Source organism: Micropterus salmoides, unplaced genomic scaffold, assembly GCF_014851395.1.
Source record: "Micropterus salmoides isolate LMB-PRFRI ecotype aquatic unplaced genomic scaffold, ASM1485139v1 Ms_hic_scaffold_7, whole genome shotgun sequence".
NCBI classification, from domain to species: Eukaryota; Metazoa; Chordata; class Actinopteri; order Centrarchiformes; family Centrarchidae; genus Micropterus; species Micropterus salmoides.
In genome coordinates this window covers 35,611,877-35,631,307 of record NW_024044459.1, presented here as the reverse complement: position 1 = coordinate 35,631,307, position 19,431 = coordinate 35,611,877, and the positions used below count along the sequence as shown (strand labels likewise).

The 19,431-nt window shown below is 40.5% G+C and overlaps 1 protein-coding gene across 1 annotated transcript in view; it reads left to right on the top strand.

Annotated features, from left to right (window-relative positions):
- Positions 1–19,431, top strand: part of LOC119892344 — a 40,885-nt gene that overhangs the window by 7,163 nt on the left and 14,291 nt on the right. Inside the window, 4 exon segments of the mRNA XM_038704538.1 lie at positions 2,179–2,232; positions 3,664–4,245; positions 5,754–6,944; positions 13,244–14,785. Of these exon segments, the coding sequence (XP_038560466.1) occupies positions 2,179–2,232; positions 3,664–4,245; positions 5,754–6,944; positions 13,244–14,785 (3,369 nt within the window).

Genomic DNA, 19,431 nt, shown 5'->3' with positions numbered 1-19,431 from the left:
GGAATTTCACCATTGAATGTGAATTTATCTGAGAAGATTATTAAAAAAGGAAATCTATTCAGCGATTGGTCCTTGGCTACATCGTCATCCAAAATCCTGTTTGCACACTTCACTCAAATTAGGACCATGATGCTTGATAACTAACTTTTTAAATACAGCTTTGAGCCAAGATTTTTTTTTACTCTTAAGTCAGTTCTTAGCAGTGTTCTTATGAGTAATTCTGAGAAGCTTGATAAATACGGGCCCTGGTGTCTGACAACATCATGGAAGGGATCCTCGCGCAAGGACAGTTTATGATACATGATATACATCATGTATACAGTGATGAAGGACATTGAAGTTTCATATTAGATGTATTGGTTTGTTTTTTGTTCATGTGGTGGTACATGTATAGGCCTAAAAAGTTTTTTTTTTTGTATCAAAATATATTGATCCACCGTGTTACAGTTGTTTTCTGCTGAAACCCCTTCTGTCACTGTCCATAGTCTTCAGCTTTAGGGTATAGACTGTCACAGGAATTGCGAACACTGTAACATGGATCAATAAGTAATTCTATTTTATTTACTGTGTTATCTGAATAGCCCCTGCAAGTCACTGCCATTTACCTTCATCAAGTAACATACTTTTATATACCTCAAGAGAAAGGTTTCTCTCCTGCTCTTTCAATAATGCATGTTTGAATTAAATTCAGCAGGAGCTGACAGAGATTTTAAAAAGATTATTTTTTTATTGTGTTCATACAGCACCAGTCAGCAGTCTCTCTTGTGGGTTTCCAGTAGATTGACAGTATGGCTAAAACATGTGGTGAGTCCAGTCAAGCTTTATATTATAAACATGCACAGTCTGCATGTTTCTGTCTTCAGGCTTTGCTTCATTAATATCATAGTTTAGTTATTTTAATGGGTTTTCCTATTCACAAATATCTTAAACATCACACCGACCATTGGACATGCACTCCTCTGATATATTATGATATCAGTCCTGATTGATTGCCTGTTAGTTATTTAGTGAAACGTTAGGCCAACTGATTTTCAGTTCTTACCTACCTGCATGTTTCAGCAACTTTTCCTTCTTCAGATCTTCATACAGCTCAGGGGAAAAATCTATTTGCCACTACGTCATAATATTTCAGTTTATATTTAGAGATATTTTGATTTCCTGTGCATGTTGAAAAACACAATTCTTAGAGAAATAAATTTAGATTTATGTGTAGCAAATGTTTTATAACAGGACACATTCAATCCCAGTGAGAAATGGAAACACTGTCTCTGACTATATCAATAATTCGATGTTTGTGTTTAATAATAATATTTAATTTTTGAACAGGACAAGAGATGAAGAACTGTTAAAATAACCTTTTTATATGTCAGAATATAATCCTGGTACAGAGTTTTTCAAGCTGCGGTTATGCTAATTTGTTTCATAATGCTTAACATGTTTTCACTTGTATCAGCAGATTAATTTGATTTTGAGTTTTTATAGACATTTTGACACTCAATAATGTGACCAAATGCAAACAGCATCTATTAAATGCTATGGTTTGCTTTTCATAGTAAACAAATACACATGTATAGCCAGCATATTTTATCATTTGGTTTTATCTGTTTTGTAAATAAGTTGGTTTATGACCACACAGATCTGCTCCAGCAGTGCTAAGGCTAGTCAAAGCCCAGTTTTATCAATAAGTTACCTGATTATACATTACATCAACACATAAAAAGGACAGGCACATATTCATCATGTGGTTGTAGGATCATACTGAATCGTTCTTATAAAAAAAACTCCAGGTGGATATCTTTTCTGAATTTACTGACGTTTTGTGTGTAATTTTGAGTGCCATAATCTATGTTTTGAAGCAGCAGCTGGAGACTCAGAGGGAGCTGTTTACTCCAGACAGCTGGGCAAAAGATCACACTTTATGATGATCATTATCATTTCATTTCACTTGATTAATAATAGACTGAGTTGGCAACATGATGACCTCATATTATATCACAGGCTAACTTTACATGACATTTTATACTTTCCTATGGTTACAATTTCTGTTTATGCTGGACAATGAAGTTCAGATTTCACACATGAAAACCCTCTTTTTCATATACTTAACCTGTTTAAACCATATTTCTAACTGTTATGAGCAGAGCTTTTATAAATATCCTCATTTCTGTTTCCTGGCAGCATCAGATGATAAACCTTTGATGCGCAGCAGCTATGAACTCCTTCCTCCTCTGAGTGAGTCAAACTAGATTGAATCTGAATTATTCTGTTTTTTCATAGAATGAATCTTCCACCTGTAAAGATAGCAGGACATAATCCAGTCCCCAAATTGAAGAGAATGAAAAGACTAAAACAACTAGCAATGTCGGTCCATCTCTCAATCCATCTTCCTGGCCACCCTATTCTGGATATGATTTTATAAAGATCACACACACACACAATGCTGTAAAAGTGGAGTGAAAGAAACAGCTGAACAAAGCAGAAAATATGATCTTCCGTCTGTTAAAACTGGAATTCATTTTGTTGAAATGTCTTTTTAGGGAACCCCTAATCGGCCATCGATTCCTATGTTTATTTTACTCTGTTTTCTCGTGAAAACTGGATAATTTTCTCATGATCTCGAGATAACGAACCCTACCTAAATACAGGGATCAGCAGGTGCGTTTCTTTATTTCATGTCATTCTGCTCAGTCAGCAGTTAGCTCAGTTGGTAGAGTGCAGGACTTGCATACCAAACAGGTTCAATCCCAGCCCTCTGCAAAGTTTTTTTATCCTTTTTTTTGTGTTTTTTAATCTTTCTTTTCAACAAAGTTGTTATCAAGAGATTCAGGGGAATCCAATCACACATTTCACACGGCTATTTCAAAGATTCTGAAATAGCCGTCAGGTAATGTGTAGTTAAATGTGTAGTTAAATGGATTCCCCTGCATGAGAAGCGGATGAATTTCCTCTGCCTGGGAACGATGGGGAAATGAAAAGCCTATAGGTTGATGAATGTGGACCAATTGCCAGATGCGCACACTCCAAGCACGTGATTAATTGTGAGCATGTCAGCAGTCAGCAGTCACGACTTTGTTGAAGAGGATTATAAAAAAGTTTTTTTTTTAAAGTTAGCCTTCCATTAGCTACCAAGTGAGCTAATCAGTGACACTAATAGCACCTTGAAATTACCATTAAGAAACGTTCTTGCCAACCACTGTGTTAGACCACTGTTCTGTTATCTCGAGATCACGAGAAAATGATCCCGTTATCACAGGAAAACGGAGTAAAACAAAGATATGAATCGATGAATTGAATGTTAGGGCTTCTGTAGTTTTTTTTACATTAGAACCTTAATTTTAATGACAATTGATAACTATGTTTTCAACGTGTAGAAGGATCAACGGGACAAAAGCACTGATGAAGAGTAATCCTTTACTTCCACCTGCAACCCAGCTTAGTCTGTGTCAGGCCTTGGTTAGACAATACTTGTAAGAAGGATCAATTTATTGTTGGTTTGAGTCTTGGATTCTGATGACTTGAGATTAATATAGAATAAGACCAGAAATGAGCAAAGGGACCTCACCTGGTAGTTCTACCACAATGGAGAGTCTGCACCTATCCAGTATAGAGGCACAACCGGGCTGACCTTTCATAGTCAACTGTTTTCATTTGTTTTCTTCTCAGTGTCTGAGCTGAGGGTTGTTCTGCTGGGGAACAGCTGGTCTGAGAGGAGTTCAGTGGGGAACTTCATACTGGGAGAGACTAAGTTCAACACTGAGGAAGAACCAGATCGCTGTCTGAGAGAAAGAGGATGGTTGGAGGAGAAAGAAATAGTTCTCATCAACACCCCAGATCTGCTGCATCCCAACATTTCTGAAGATAAATTAACCAAGTTTATAGAAAACTGTGTGAGACTCTCTGATCCTGGACCTCATGTGTTCCTGCTGGTTCTACAGCCTGAAGACTTCACTGAGAAACAGAAACTGAGACTCTGCAGAGTCCTGAAACTCTTCAGTGATCGATCATTTGATCATTCACTGGTTCTGATATCAACACCCACAGATGAGATTTCAGTCAGGAAAAACTACATGAACAATGCACCCTTAATAGACATTATCAGAAAATGTAGAGGCCAATTTCTATGGAATAAGACAGCTGAACTTTCAGAGCTGTTGGAATGCTTGGACCAAACTATAAAGGAGAACCGAGGACAGCATTTGAGCTGTGAAGCACAGGAAACAATCTCAGAACCTGAAAAAGTTATTGGTAAGTGAGTATAAAGTATGAAACACCCCACTGACATAAAACCATTGCAACACAGAATAAATCCATTCAAAAATCAATAATGTTCTTCGTAGTGGCATGGTCATTAAATATTTGCATTGAAGCTAGCCAGGTAACGTGGGGGTGGTGGAGAAATGGATAAGATATATGCCATTGGTGTTAGAGACCCAGACTCAATCCCCACTCTGACCCATCATTGTGTCCCTGAGCAAGACACTTAACCCCTAGTTGCTCCAGAGGCGTGCGACCTATGATATATATAAAAATTGTAAGTCGCTTTGGATAAAAGCATCAACTAAAGGAGTAAATTGAGTATGTGACGTACGTAGTTATTTTAATCCAAACCATGATCTTTTTAGTACCTTTTGTGCCTAAACTTAACCAAATTGCAACGTTTCACGATTTTACAGCATTTCAAAATGCCGATGTTTCGAAAAGCTAGTGTTTGAAGGTCTAACCGGACGTTGCATATTAGTTGTTGCTAAGGTGTTGCTGACATGACCACAGAGCACTAAATGTCTAAAAACGAGGGCTATTTTGGTACTGTGGTTTCTCCACTGAGCTCCATGTCCTTAAAACCTAATGCATGATTCTCTGGCAAGAATTCATCTTGATAACCATATTGTTCAAGGCTATCTCGGCCAGTCACAGACACTCTCAGAACAAACGGCATGGTGTCCACTCCACGGTGACATGTTATTGTCCATGTGGCACTCAAACCTCATATACTTATAGCATAAAACAATGAAATATGTGTTGGATATATCCAACTTTATTTCACCAGGTGAAGTCTGTGGTCAGTGCAACATATTTTTTCCTGAAATTGTAACTCAGAGCACTCTGTTAATCAAACCACTGTGAGTGTTGCTGGAGGAGCTGGATGCATAGCTGTGTTGTGGTGGGTGCTGTTGCACTCACTGCTCAGTTTTTAGGATCATTCATTCGTAATCTCAAAACTAGGAGGTTATGTCAAATCTTGTAAATTCAGAGAAAAGGTGAAAAATCTTCTAAAAATATCTTTTAAGATAGCCTTTAAGGAGAGGAAGAGAAAGATGAAAGTTGCAGGACATAGAGATATAGAGGTAGTAAAGATTGGGTAGTAAAGAGCATCCTGTTTCTTGGAGTTGTTTACCATTATCTAAAATATAAAAATGTGGTTAGTTATGTAAAAAGACTTTTAATTGGTTTAGTTCAGCAAGAATTGTCCTGTGGGATGTGGTGAGGCCATGTGGTCTGATACCAGTCAAATAAACACATCAGGCTTATCAATGAAGGTGCCTTTGAAGCTTATGAGAGTTGTGAATATCAGTTAAATCCTGTTATATCCTGGGTCCTTGGTTCTGGGTAAAGTTAAAGACGACAGAAAGACCTCTTTGTTGGAAAGGGGATTTCCACGTTACTCCATTAATAATTAAGGAAAGGTTCTGGTTCTGTTCACTACAGAGATTATTCCCCCTGATTTATTTCTCTCTCTCACTATTGTGTTACAGAATCTTCACTCAGGATTGTGCTGCTGGGGAAAAGTGAGAACAAAAAGACAAAACTTGGAAACTTCATCATTGGTAACCAAGGGGCTCATTCCAAAAAACATAAATCAGTCAGCTACGGGGAGTGGAAAGAACAATTTGTAATAGTAGTTAAAGCCCGAAATATCTTCAGTCTGTCTGTGGAAACAGTTAAAGAAGAGATGAAGAGATGTGTGGCTTTTTGTTCGCCTGGACCAAATGTTCTGCTGCTGTTAGTGAAACCCTCTACATTCACGAAGAGGAAGACACTAACTTTGCAGTTCATTCTGAGTTTGTTTGGTCAAGATGCTTTTAAACACTCAATGCTCATCAGCACACATGAAACGACTGCAAATTTTTATGTGAATCAGCTGCTTGAAGAATGTGGTGGAAGGCAGTACAGCATGTTTGCAAATGACCACACATTGTTAATGGAGAAGATTGAGAAGATTGTGCATGAAAACAAAGGAACCTTCCTCACCTTCACTGAAGAGACCATCAGACCAATGTATGAATACATCAAACCAGCTTTAAACCTGGTTCTGTGTGGGAGGAGAGGAGCAGGGAAGACTTCAGCAGCCAAGGCCATTTTAGGTCAGACAGAGTTTCTTTCAGTCTCCAACTCATCAGAGTGTGTTAAATATCAGAGAGAGGTGTGTGAACGTTGGGTTTCCCTGGTGGAGCTGCCTGCCTTGTATGGAAAACCTCAGGAGGCAGTGATGGAGGAATCACTCAGGTGTATCTCCCTCTGTGATCCTGAGGGCGTCCATGTCTTCATCCTGGTCCTACCTGTGGGTCCCCTCACTGATGAAGACAAGGGAGAGTTAGAGACCATCCAGAACACATTCAGCTCTCGAGTCGTTGACTTCACCATGATTCTGTTCACTGTGGAGTCAGATCCTGCAGCTCCAGCTGTTGTTAACTTTCTAAAGGAAAACAAGGACATCCAGGAGCTCCGTCAGAGCTGTGGAGGAAGAGATGTTGTTCTCAACATCAAGGACAAGCAGCAGATCCCAGAGCTGTTGGACATGGTGGAAAAGATGATACAATCTAAGGGAAGACATCTCTGCTATACAATAGAAACATTAGCCCAAAAGGACAAGGTCTTACAACCACAGAAAAACATAACCACACAGGCTGAACTTAAGGACCTGAAAACAAAGACCACGGTCAGCTGTAAGTATAGTATTTCATTGACGTACAACTCTGTCACAAAATATGGTGTATATATATATATCTTAAAGAAAGATCCCCCTCTCACCCCTTGCAAGGTGGTATTTGTGATCCTCCAGCTCGGGTCCTCTATCAGAGGCCTGAGAGTTTGAGGGTTCTGCGTAGTATCTTAGCTGTTCCTAGGACTGCACTCTTCTGGACAGAGACCTCTGATGTTTTACCTGGAATCTGCTGTAGCCACTCTCCCAGTTTGGGGGCCCCCAGCGCTCCGATTACCACTGGCACCACTGTTGCTCTTACTTTCCACATCTTTTCTAGCTCCTCTTTCAGCCCTTGGTATTTCTCAAGCTTCTCGTATTCCTTTTTCTTGATGTTGGTGTTGCTTGGGATTGCCACATCTATCATTGCAGCCTTCTTCTGCTGGTTGGTTAGCCATCAACAGTCTGTCAGTCTGGATCTTGAAGTCCCACAGGATCTTAGCTCGTTCATTCTCAACTACCTTAGAAGGTGTCTTCCATTTTGACCTTGGGACTTCCAGCCCATACTCATGGCGGATGTTCCTGTACACTATGACAGCTACCTGGTTATGGCGTTCCATTTACGCTCTTCCTGCCTGAATCTTACACCCTGCAGTTATGTGCTGTACTGTCTCAGGGGCATCCTTGCACAGTCTGCACCTGGGGTCTTGCCTGGTGTGGTAGACCCCAGCCTCTATTGATCTTGTACTGAGTGCCTGTTTTTGTGCCGCCATGATTAGTGCTTCTGTGCTGTTCTTCAGTCCAGCCTTTTCCACCCACTGGTAGGATTTCTTGATAGCAGCCACTTCTTCTATTTGACTGTGGTACATGCCGTGCAGCCGGCTTGTCCCACCATGAAAGTTCTTCGTCTTCCTTGTCCTCACCTTCGGGTTTCTGCTGCCTGAGGTATTCACTAAGCCCTTCATCTTTGGGGGCCATCTTCCTGATGTACTCCTGGATGTTTGTCGTTTCATCCTGGACAGTGGTCTTGACACTCACTAGCCCTCGGCCTCCCTCGCTACGCTTGGTGTACAGTCTCAGGGTGCTGGATTTTGGGTGAAACCCTCCATGCATTGTGAGGAGCTTTCTCGTCTTTATGTCAGTAGCCTCTATCTCCTCCTTTGGCCAGTTTATTATACTAGCGGGATATCTGATGACTGGCAGGGTGTATGTGTTAATGGCTCGGATCTTGTTTTTCCCATTCAGCTGACATGACCTGCCTTACTCTCTGTAGGTATTTGGGTGTGGCGGACTTCCTTGCTGCCTCCTCATGGTTTCCGTTAGCCTGCGGCACCCCAAGGTATTTTTAGCTGTCCTGAACATCTGCAATGTGGCCTTCGGGTAGTTCAGTCCCCTCTGATCATCTTCCCTCTTTTCGATACCATGCGACCACACTTGTCCAGTCCGAACGAAATTCCAATGTCGTTGCTGTAGATCCTGGTAGTGTGGATCAGTGAGTCGATGTCTCACTCATTTCTGGCATACAGCTTGATGTCATCCATGTAGAGGAGGTGACTGATGGTTGTTCCACTTCGTAACCAGTATCCGTAGCCAGTCTTTGTGATGATCTGGCTGATTCAATTCGATTTTATTTATATAGCGCCAAATCACAACAACAGTTATCTCACAGCTCTTTTCATAAAAGAGCAGGTCTAGATTCAGGCCTATGCAGAACAGCAGCGGGGATAGTGCATCCCCTTGGTATATGCCGCACTTGATTGTGACTTTGTTGGGTCAGATGTACGACCAGGCTGGGCCAGTTAAGCCTGGTCCCCACCTTCACCAACTTAATAAACTTTGTCAAAAAATACTCCATTAGCTTTCTACGATAACTCTGCAGAAAAAAATCTTCTCTGGAGACGGTCAAGAGTCGGTGCAAAAAGAGTTTATTCCAAAACAGGACACATAAACCCGGACAGCATCCCAGCAGGCTGGAGGACGAAGTTCCCTCTATGGTCTGTGGACAGCCTTATATACCCCTTTTGGGCTGGCGTGCCCCCCTTCTTTCTTTATGCTGAGTTTCTTATCTTCTGTTTTTATTCTGTTCACACATGTTGTTTTAATATTTATACCGGTTTTCCAGCTTCCATTCATCCTTCTGTGTTTGTTGACTTTCTATATTTTTGTTATATTGCAGGATAAGAAACTCATCATTTACATTGTAACTCAATTTTTTTAGGGTGACTCTTAACATCTGTCTAGGGACTGCAGATGAAAAATAGCCTTTAGGCTAATTCTGGCATATTGACAGAAATGTTTATGAATATGCACTGTCCCTGTAATAAATAAATAAACAAACAAACAAATGTCACCCTTTTTCAGCAGTTATGCGTATATAACTTGACACACAGTTATATTTCTTAATCAATCACTACAGGAATAACAAGTGCTGTGCTGTGCTGTGCCTATCATCGATGCTTGGTTTCTTACAGTAATCTTGTTGTTATAGTAGTTTTTTACTAATTTTCTTGTCACCATCTATGCCTCCTTTCTCAACCTTTGAAACTCACCCACTCTGCCAAGCTGAGTCAGCTAGTGCTTCGTCAGCAGGTTCACCAAGCGCCCACGGGCAAGTTCACTTGAAGGTCACACAGGCGCTAGCATCAGTGGTTACAAGTAGACAATCTACCCTTTTAAGCAGTAATTAAGCATGTAGTCTTAATTGGTAATTAAACATGTTGTCTTAATATCAGTAGAATGACACCTCGGCAGTTCATCATGTTATAACAGTGGATATCAGTAGACCAAAGCATGCACTTGTCACAGCAGATTTTGAACTCCTGCAGCCTCCCATGCTGTCATAAATCTACAGTAGATAACAGTTGAAAAAGGTATGCATAGTCTCAGTGTACGGTCCATTCTCCCACTCAGGGATCTTCACTTTGTTACTGCAGTCATGATTACAGCACAGCACTTCTAAGTAGAAAATAAGACACATCTCGGTAATGCTCAAAGATTAAGAAGTAAGTAAGGATAATAAATAAGCTAATAATGATTAATAAACTAACTACTAATGATTAATGATTAATGCTAATTAAGGATTATACAATGATTAAAAATAATGCAATAAGAAAGATTAGTTACTGATACTGATTAAAGATAATAAAATGATTGATTTAAAATGATGATTTAAGAGTGATTAATGATTACTACTAAAAAATGATGACCTGCCCTCCCCTGATCATGCTATTTTCACCAAAAACCTTACTTTGTGGAATAAGCTGGTGTCTTTTGTGCAGTGTACTAAAGACATTCCTACTGTGATGGACCATATTTATGTATGTTTTGTAACCCAATTTTCACTAATTCTGCTTGTACATTTTCCTTTGCTGGTGTTTTATGATGTCTTGCTGTGCTCATTCACTCTGCTCCCAGAGCACAAGTGCCTGCTTACACAAACATGTGCTACTGCCTCCGGGCAGTTAGACACAGAGAGGACCACACACTCTCAGAGCTATAGAGTTTTAATATTGTGATCCTAACTTTTACACTTTAAAATTATACTTTAAATGATGAACACTGCACTTAATGAAATGATGGCAATACAGTTAATGACAGCAATTTAGGCTGTAATGTTCTAAATAATTTGTGACCTATCAACTTGTGCAATTGGCTTTGAGTTGGCTTCCAGACTTGTTTTCCACAGCCCCATTGAGTTCTTGATGAAGGCTATTAGTGTCTTGTTGATCTTGTACATTTCCAAGCATTCAAGATTGAGTTGTAAGCTTTCTTGTAGTCAATCCAGGCTTTGCACAGATTGGTCTGCCTGGTCTTGCATTCATGAGTGACTGCTCTATCAACCAGTAGCTGGTGTTTGGCTCCCCTGGTATTACTGCAAATTCCCTTCTGGGCCCTGTCCATGTATCGAGCCATGTGCCTACTCATCTTAACCACTGTGATGCCTGACAGGAGCTTCCATGTTGTGCAGAGGCAGGTTATTGGCCGATAGTTGGATGGGATTGTTCCCTTTTGGGGGCCCTTCATGATCAGGACTGTCCATCCTTGGGTCAGCCATTCTTGGTGGGTCCCATCCATCAGCAGTTGGTTCATTTGTGCTGCCAGGCGTTCATGGAGCGCAGTTAGTTTCTTCAGCCAGTAGGTGTGGATCATGTCAGGGCCTGGTGCTGTCCAGCTCTTCATACCTGCCATTCTTTGTTGAATGTCTGCCGTTGTAATGGTTACTGGATCTTGTTCTGGGAGATAGTTGTGATGTGTTCTTAGATCCACTAGCCACTGAGTATTGGTGTTGTGAGATGCCTCTTTCTCCCATATGTTCTTCCAGTATGTATATGTTGAGTCTCGGCCCTGGGTGGATCTGATCTTGTGTTATTACCCTGCCACTACACTCAGTACACTCGGTGGTTCGGTGGAGAACATCCAGTTTATTCTCCTGGCTTCTGCTTCTCCCTTGTATTTCTTTAGGCGGGTAGCCAGAGCGGTGAGTCTTTGTTTGGCAGTCTCCAGAGCATCAGGTATCGACAGCTTGTTGTATTTCTTAGGTAGCCCCATCCTTGCACCTTTCTGTAGCTCTGAGAGCTGACTAACCTCTCTTCGTGTTGCCTTGATCTTGACCTCTATCCTTTGTGGCTTGTGGTGTTTATCTCATAGCCAAGCATCTCTAGGATCACTGTTGCTGTGATGTACATCAGCTCATTGGTCTCGGTTATGGCTTTAGTAGGGATAGTACCTAGTGCTACATTCACATCTTCTAGCAGACTTTCAGAGGGTACATTGTCACTTCGCTTTGGCAATCTTGGTCGTTGTACTTGGGGGTCCAGCTTGGTTATGATTTTCAAACATAGGTCAGTCGCCCTTATGTTGAGTGATTCTGTGCCGTAAGGGCTTGTTGTTATAGGGGCTTGGGACCCAATCTCTGAGTGTGGGGATGATAATGATAACATCTCCCCGCTGACCTGTTGTCCTGGCTCCCCCTTGCCGTAGCATATTTGTTGTACCTCATCAATCTCTAGTTGTGATAGGAGCTGCTGTTTGCGGATGTTAGAACACTGAGCTAGAAGTTGCTCAGCCCCCAGTGCTCCAATTTTATATATATATATAGTATGTATACCATAGTATGGTAACTGTCAGTGTGACAGAAGCTAGCAAGGCTGTGCAGTGAGTAAACCTCACTCCCCGACACCGCAAGTTCGAGTCAGGACAGTGCAGTACGTTCTCTGGAGCAGCACATTAGCATTTAAAATTATTGTTTTATGCAAATTTTTAGAAGATTGTACTAGAACAGCTTTACACGGTTTTATTTTCAAAAAACACCATATTTCCGTCATAATGCGCATTGCTGCAGCTCCTGTTTCACCCTGTGTGTTGAATGCTTTGTTTCAGCTATGGAGTGAAGCATCTTACTTTTTTTTGTGGTGATGGCGCAATGCATAAGACACATACCTTTGGTGTGAAAGACCCAGGTTCAATCCCCGACTGTGACCCATCCAGAGTTGTGTCCCTGAGCAAGACACTTAACCCCTAGTTGCTCCAGCGGTGTGCGACCTCTGACATGTATAACAATTGTAAGTCGCTTTGGATAAAAGCGTCAAATAAATAAATAAATGTAATGTATTTGATCTTTGTTAGGAGTTGCACATGCGCAGTACTGAAGTAGGGACTTCTAGCCAATCAAAAGCAGAGTAGGGAGGGTCCTGACAAGCTGGTAACCACAGCTTCAGTTCAACTGTACATGTTCCTGAACCAGTTTTGCAACCTAGGAGAGAGAGCTTCAGTGGTGAGTAATTTATCTGTAACACATCTGACATACGTAACGTTTTAACAGTGCACTGTCTCTACATCAAAGTAATAACTTTATGTTCATTGACTGCCTGGTGGGTCTCTAACGTTTGGTAGGGATGGTGGGGGTGAGGGGTGTTTTTGAGGGCGAGCCACACTCGCCGCTAGGTAGCCTAAGATTTATCAGTGATGCAGAGAGGTTACAGAAGGAAAGGCTGGACTACAGTCGAGCTGTTTTCATTCAGTTCAGGAGCAGTGTTTTCTCTGGGAGATGGTAACTCTGGGGTGGACTTCTTCCACTTTGAATTCAATTAAATTCAGTTTTATTTATATAGAGCCAAATCACAACAACAGTTATCTCATTGCACTTTTCATAAAAGAGCAGGTCCAGACCGGACTCTGTGATATAATTCACAGAAACCCAACAATTCCCAATTTGCAAGCCCATTACATGGGCAAAAAACATAAAGAACACAATAAAGGCAAGGGATTAAGCCAAAAAGCATAATATGACCCCTCAAAGTAACTACGTGTCTTCTTATTTTACAGGTGATGAGGAGCAGAGCCCAGAGAGTCTCAGGATTGTGTTGATAGGGAAGACTGGCTGTGGAAAGAGCTCTTCAGGAAACATGATTCTAGGAAGAAAGGAGTTTAAAGCCGAATCGTGCCAAACATCAGTTACCAAAGTTTGTCAGAAAGCACAGAGTGAAGTGGACGGTCGTCCGGTCGTTGTGGTCGACACTCCTGGTCTGTTTGACACAACTTTGTCCCATGAAGAGGTTCATGAGGAGATGGTGAAATGCATCAGTCTTCTGGCTCCAGGACCACATGTCTTCCTGTTGGTGTTAGAAATTGGCAGACTCACACCAGAGGAGAAGGAGACATTAAAACTCATCAAGAAAGTCTTTGGGAAGAATTCTGAAACCTTCACCATCATTCTTTTCTCTAGAGGAGATTCACTGGAACATGAGGAAGTTTCCATCGAAGAATACATTGAACATAAATGTGATGATTCCTTTAAGAAGCTGATCTCTGACTGTGGAGGAAGATACCATGTGTTGAATAACTATGATAAACATAACGGCAAGCAAGTCAGTGAGCTGATAACCAAGATTGACACCATGGTGAAGGAAAATGGAGGCAGCTGCTACACCAATGAGATGCTGCAAGAGGCAGAGGCAGCTATAAAGAAAGAAATGGAGAGAATCCTGAAGGACAAGGAAGAAGAGATACAGAGGGAGCAGGAGGAACTTGAAAGACAACATGACGAAGAAATTAAAGAGATGGAAAGAAGAATGGAAGAGCAGAGAGCAGGAAGTGAACAGGAGAGAAAACTGAGAGTCAGAGAGCTTGAAGAAAATATGGAAAAAATTAACCAGGAGTGGGAGACGAGAACGAAAGGAAGAGAAGAGAGCAAAGAAGATATGATGATGAAACAGAATTACATGAAACAACAGGAGTTGGAGAAAAAGCTCAAAGCTTTGGAGGAAAGAATTAAGAGAAATTCTGCATCAGATGAAGAAAAGAGAGCTGAGCTAGAGCAGAGAAGAGAAGAGATGAGAAAAGAACGAGAAACCTTGGACAAGAAACTAAATGAATATCGGGAAAAACACAACAGAGAACAGGACTATAGACAAAAACAGTACAAAACAACATTTAAAAAACTTCAAATGGAATATGAGCAGGAGAAAGAAAAATATGAAAAGGAAATACTAAATGAAGAACAAAACAGAAGAGAACAGGGGGGAAAACAAAGAAAGGAGATTGATGAAAAATATAAGAAACTAAAGGATGTTATGAAGAAGAAACACGAAGAGGAGGCCAGAAAGCAAGCTGAAGAATTCAATGACTTCAGAAAGAAATACATCAGCAACTTTGCAGGTCTGATGGACGAGCATGAGGAAGAAAAGAAGGCACTGAAGCAGGAATATAAACTGTTAGACGATCTCTTAAGTCACAAAGAAACATGGCTGAAAGAAGAACTTGAGCAACAAGAACAAAAACTCAAAGAACTGGAGGACTTGAAGAAAGCACATGAGCGAGAACTTAATGAACTAAAAGAGAAATACAAAAACAAATGTATCATCCTCTGATAATGCTTCCCCACTTATTTATTCATTAAGACACAAACGTCAGACAAAAATAATAAATTCTTCTGTCAGTAGCCAGATGGGTTAGTCATAATTAAATACTCTAACCTAACAACAAATCATTTGACAATAACGTATAAAAGTGGAGATGATAACTCAGAAGTTTCTGACTTTATCTTAAAGAGCTCATAGTACCTTACTACCCCACCAGAGCACTGCGCTCCCAGAATGCAGGGTTACTTGTGGTTCCTAGAGTCTCCAAAAGTAGACTAGGAGCCAGAGCGTTCAGCTATCAAGCTCCTCTCCTGTGGAACCAGGTTCCAGTTTGGGTTCAGGAGGCAGACACCATCTCCACATTTAAGAGTAGGCTTAAGACTTTCCTCTTTGATAAAGCTTATAGTTAGGGCTGGCTCAGGTGAGTCCTGAACCATCTCTTAGTTATGCTGCTATAGGCCTAGACACTGAGCTCCTCTCTCCTCTACTTTCTCTCCCTCTGTATGCAACCTCATCCAATTATTGCATGTTACTAACACAACTTCTCCCCTTTCTGGTAGTCTTGTGCTTTCTCGTCCCTCTCCTCTCTCCTCCTATCACTTCCTGCAGGTTTTCTGGCTCTGGAGCTGTGGAGTCTGGATCTGTGGTTGCGGGTCACCTGCTGCCCCCGTGTTCCTGCTCGACACCCTCTGCTGCAACAACTATTGTTACTAGTCCTATTGTTATTATTGTTATTATAATCATTAACACTACGACTGTTATCATTAACACTACTATAAATATCTGTACCATTTTTCATTTAGTCTATTGCAACATCACCTTTACTGTCTGTACCTCTGTGTGTATACTGTGTAGGCTGCCTCCCTCCCCTCTCCCCTCTCTCTCTCTTATTCATTTATTCATACTTTTATGTACGCCTATCTATTTATAATTAAATTTGTTTATATATACTTTCATTTATCCATAGCGTAACTTGCTGCAGTGAAATAAACTGTCAACTTCATCCGTCAAAAGTCAGAAGGCAGGTTAAAGCTTTTGATTGGTGAATGAACAGTATTACAGACACAGGAGGCTCAACCACTCAACTCATCTGGGAAGTAAAGGTCCGCTGAGATAAAGAAGTGCTCTTTAATTAAAAACCTGTTAATTAATGTTTTTGGGCTTTTATGGATTTAATATTGAGTGAAATGGTATTCCATACTATCTAATGTTTGACCACGGAGATGTATCAAGCTAGTGAAGTCATCAATATTATGATTTGCTCAACAGATTACACACTACTAATATGGTTAGAGGATTATTTACAGTGGTAATTGGAAATAATCCTTTGAACAGATAGGCCTAGTAAAATACACAGCAGAAGAAGAATAGCTCCACAAGATGGTGCCCGTGACACAAAAATTTTACCCTGAGGACAACATGATGTTAAGTGAGCTTAGAGCCTGTATTCCATTACAAACAGGATAAAAATAGTATAATTGTCAAATCCAGTAATGACTAATTAAAAATGACATTAACAGTGGTGATGTAAAAGTTGTGCATTCAAGATTCTACTTAAATTAAAGCAATGCGCTATTGTCAGCAAGATGCACTTAAAGTATCAGCAGTAAAAGTATTAGCTGTCTTCTGTGACAGACATCTGATTCTGTCTGACATTATCATAATAAGGCATCGTTGTTACAGCAGCATTTTACTGCTAGCATCCCCATTCACTGAAACATGACTGAGCATGAGGAGTTTCACACAGGACACAAACAGCGGTCTCCTGTCATTCAAAATATATGAACATACGAGCTCTGTTGTGGTCGAGGCGCTCTCTTCCTCTTTTGTGAACTGTTACTTTCACTTTATTGTCTCGGACTGGTGGCGCAGCAACAACTGCAGCTGGTGAGTCAACTCAACCAGAATCTAAATATACTGTATAAAGTGGATTGATGTTCTATTGGTGGTCTGTATAGAACAGGACAGTTGATTGGCTGATGCTGCACTGTGACCCCAAACATGACGGCAACTTCTTACCTGAGTGTCATGATTTTAAGTCCATTGTTCTTACCAGTCATGATAAAATTATTTTACCTGATGATTTCAATTGTCATGTCAACAACTACACTGATTCAAAGTACAGAATGCCACCCATATTTATGGAAACACACTGGATTTGGTTAGTACTATGAGCATTGATGTTGACATTTCATCCATTGCCATGGTCCCTGTTTCTGATCATTTTAGTAACTTTTTAACACCACTCTTTCAGCTTCTCACAACATCAGAACACTCCTAAGAACGGACTTGAGAGTAAAAATATTCTTGGCTCAAAACTGTACTTGAAAGTTAGTTATCAAGCATTTCAGTCCTAATTTAAGTGAAGTGTAGGACTAAATCTTAAGTGTCAGTCTTAGAGCTGATTCATAACACTCATTTGTGCCGCAAACAGGATTTTGGCGACAGAGGCAAGGACCAATCACTGAATAGATTTCCTTATTTAAGAATATTCTTAGAAAAATTTACAATGAATGGTGAAATTCTTAAGAGGAGTTTATGTTCAACACACATTTGACTATAAAGAATTTTCAGGAGAATACATGATCCCTGATCTCGTTTTAGATGACACCCGGTGGCACAATGTGCCTTACAACCAGCTGCTTCAGGCAATTTTCATTCATTATCCAGGCTTTATGGGTGGGCCCAGGCCTTTCACATTAATATTCTTTTTTATGCTGGGAGCAATAATCTTCATATGAGTGGAAGCTGTCTGTCCGCAGGAATTGTGTTTGCTTCTCTTGGATTACGCAGGGTGTTGTTAGGAAGTGGATGAAATCTGTGACTATGTGTGGAGCTGTAAGTGCCATTATTGTTTTCATGACAATTCAGAATATAGATGATTGTGATGGCCCTCAATCATCATGCCTCAATGCTGCTTAAATTCAGACCATGACACGGAAAGAGAGAGAAAGACAGCAATAAAGAGGGAGAGACAGGACGGGAGTGGGGGGTAGGAGGGAGCAGCCAACACAACAGAATCCACACAGAAGTAACCTTCGAGAGTGTCATCAGATATGGAATTACAGCATTTTTCGGCAAATTAAGTTATGTTGAACAACAAACTTGCCAACATGCACCAAACAGCCATAAAGATTATAGGGAGGAGAGACTATGAGCCTATTCAGAGCCTGTATGACCAGGCAGTTATGAAACAGGCTAGGAAAATTAAATCAGACCCTCAACATCCCCTTTTCCCTAAATACGAAACCCTGCCATCAGGAAGAAGACTCTGTGTACCAAAATGCAAATCCAATCACCTAAAATTAGATTATTTATGCCAGCCTCCATTAAGCTGGTGAAGAATCTAAAATAGAGCTGTGTGCAATAAATATGTGAGCAATTCCGCATTTTATTTGTGATCTCGGTGCAATAGGGCAATGTACTATAAACATACTAGCACCTTAGCATATGCACTTTGCACAAACTTCACTTCATTCAATTGAGCAATGTGCAACAACCACACTAGAAATTTAGCACTTGCACTTTAATCCATGTAACTATGTTGGTAACAATGTCCTTTTTCATCTGTGTTTATATTTTCCTCTTGTGAAGTACAACATGTCAGTGCTTCTCAGGTTCTTGTTGATGTCTTTTGTGATGTTTTGTTTTTTATGAAGCAACACTTCACTGTGCCCAACCAGAATTTCCCCTCTGGGACAATAAAGTTAACCTAACCAAAGTACACAGTGAAAGGTAATAGCGGTACAGACTGAAAATTAATAGTGGTACAGATACTTAGTAACATTAAGGATAATAATAACAATAATAATAACAATAGGACAAGTATTAACAATTGTAGTAGAAGGTGTCAAGCAGTAACATGCGGCAGCAGGTGACTCGCAACCACAGATCCAGACTCCAGAAACACCTGCAGGAAGTGATAGGAGGAGAGAGGAGAGGGACGAGAAAGCACAAGACTACCGGAAAGGAAAGAAGTCATGTTAGTAACATGCATTAATAGGATGAGGTTGTATAGAAAGAAGAGGAGAGAGGAGCTCAGTGCATCATGGGAAATCCCCCGGCAGTCTAGGCCTATAGCAGCATAACTAAGGGATGGTTCAGGAGTCACCTTAGGTTTCTTGGCCTAACGCTAGTCAGATTTAAATATAATGAACTTCAGGTTTGGTAAGGTCTCTCATACCAAAGGCATATGTCTTATCCATTGGCCATCACTACCCATCATCTCTTCCTCTTGTTTCGGCTGTGGAGCAAATTCAGAAAAAAGTATATAAATATGATGGCAGTGGAAAATACACACGCCTTTGGTGTGAGAGACCCGGGTTCAATTCCCACTGTGACACATCTACCAATGTGTCCCTAAGCAAGACCAACCTCACACCTTATTTTACAGTAACTTCACTATGTGAGCTAAAAAACGTTCTGTTCACTCACACACACTGACCAAAGAAGAGAGAAGATCACTTTATTTTACAAAAATAACAACCAAACAGATGAAATCTTTATGTACAGAATTCCTGTTAGAATTTAACGAAGTTTACACGATGATCATGATTTTTTTGAAATATTTGATTGTCAGTATTTATGTTAACTGAAAAGTAGCCAACGTTAAATGGCACATACAGTGGGGGTAGGTATTTGACCTCACCAGAA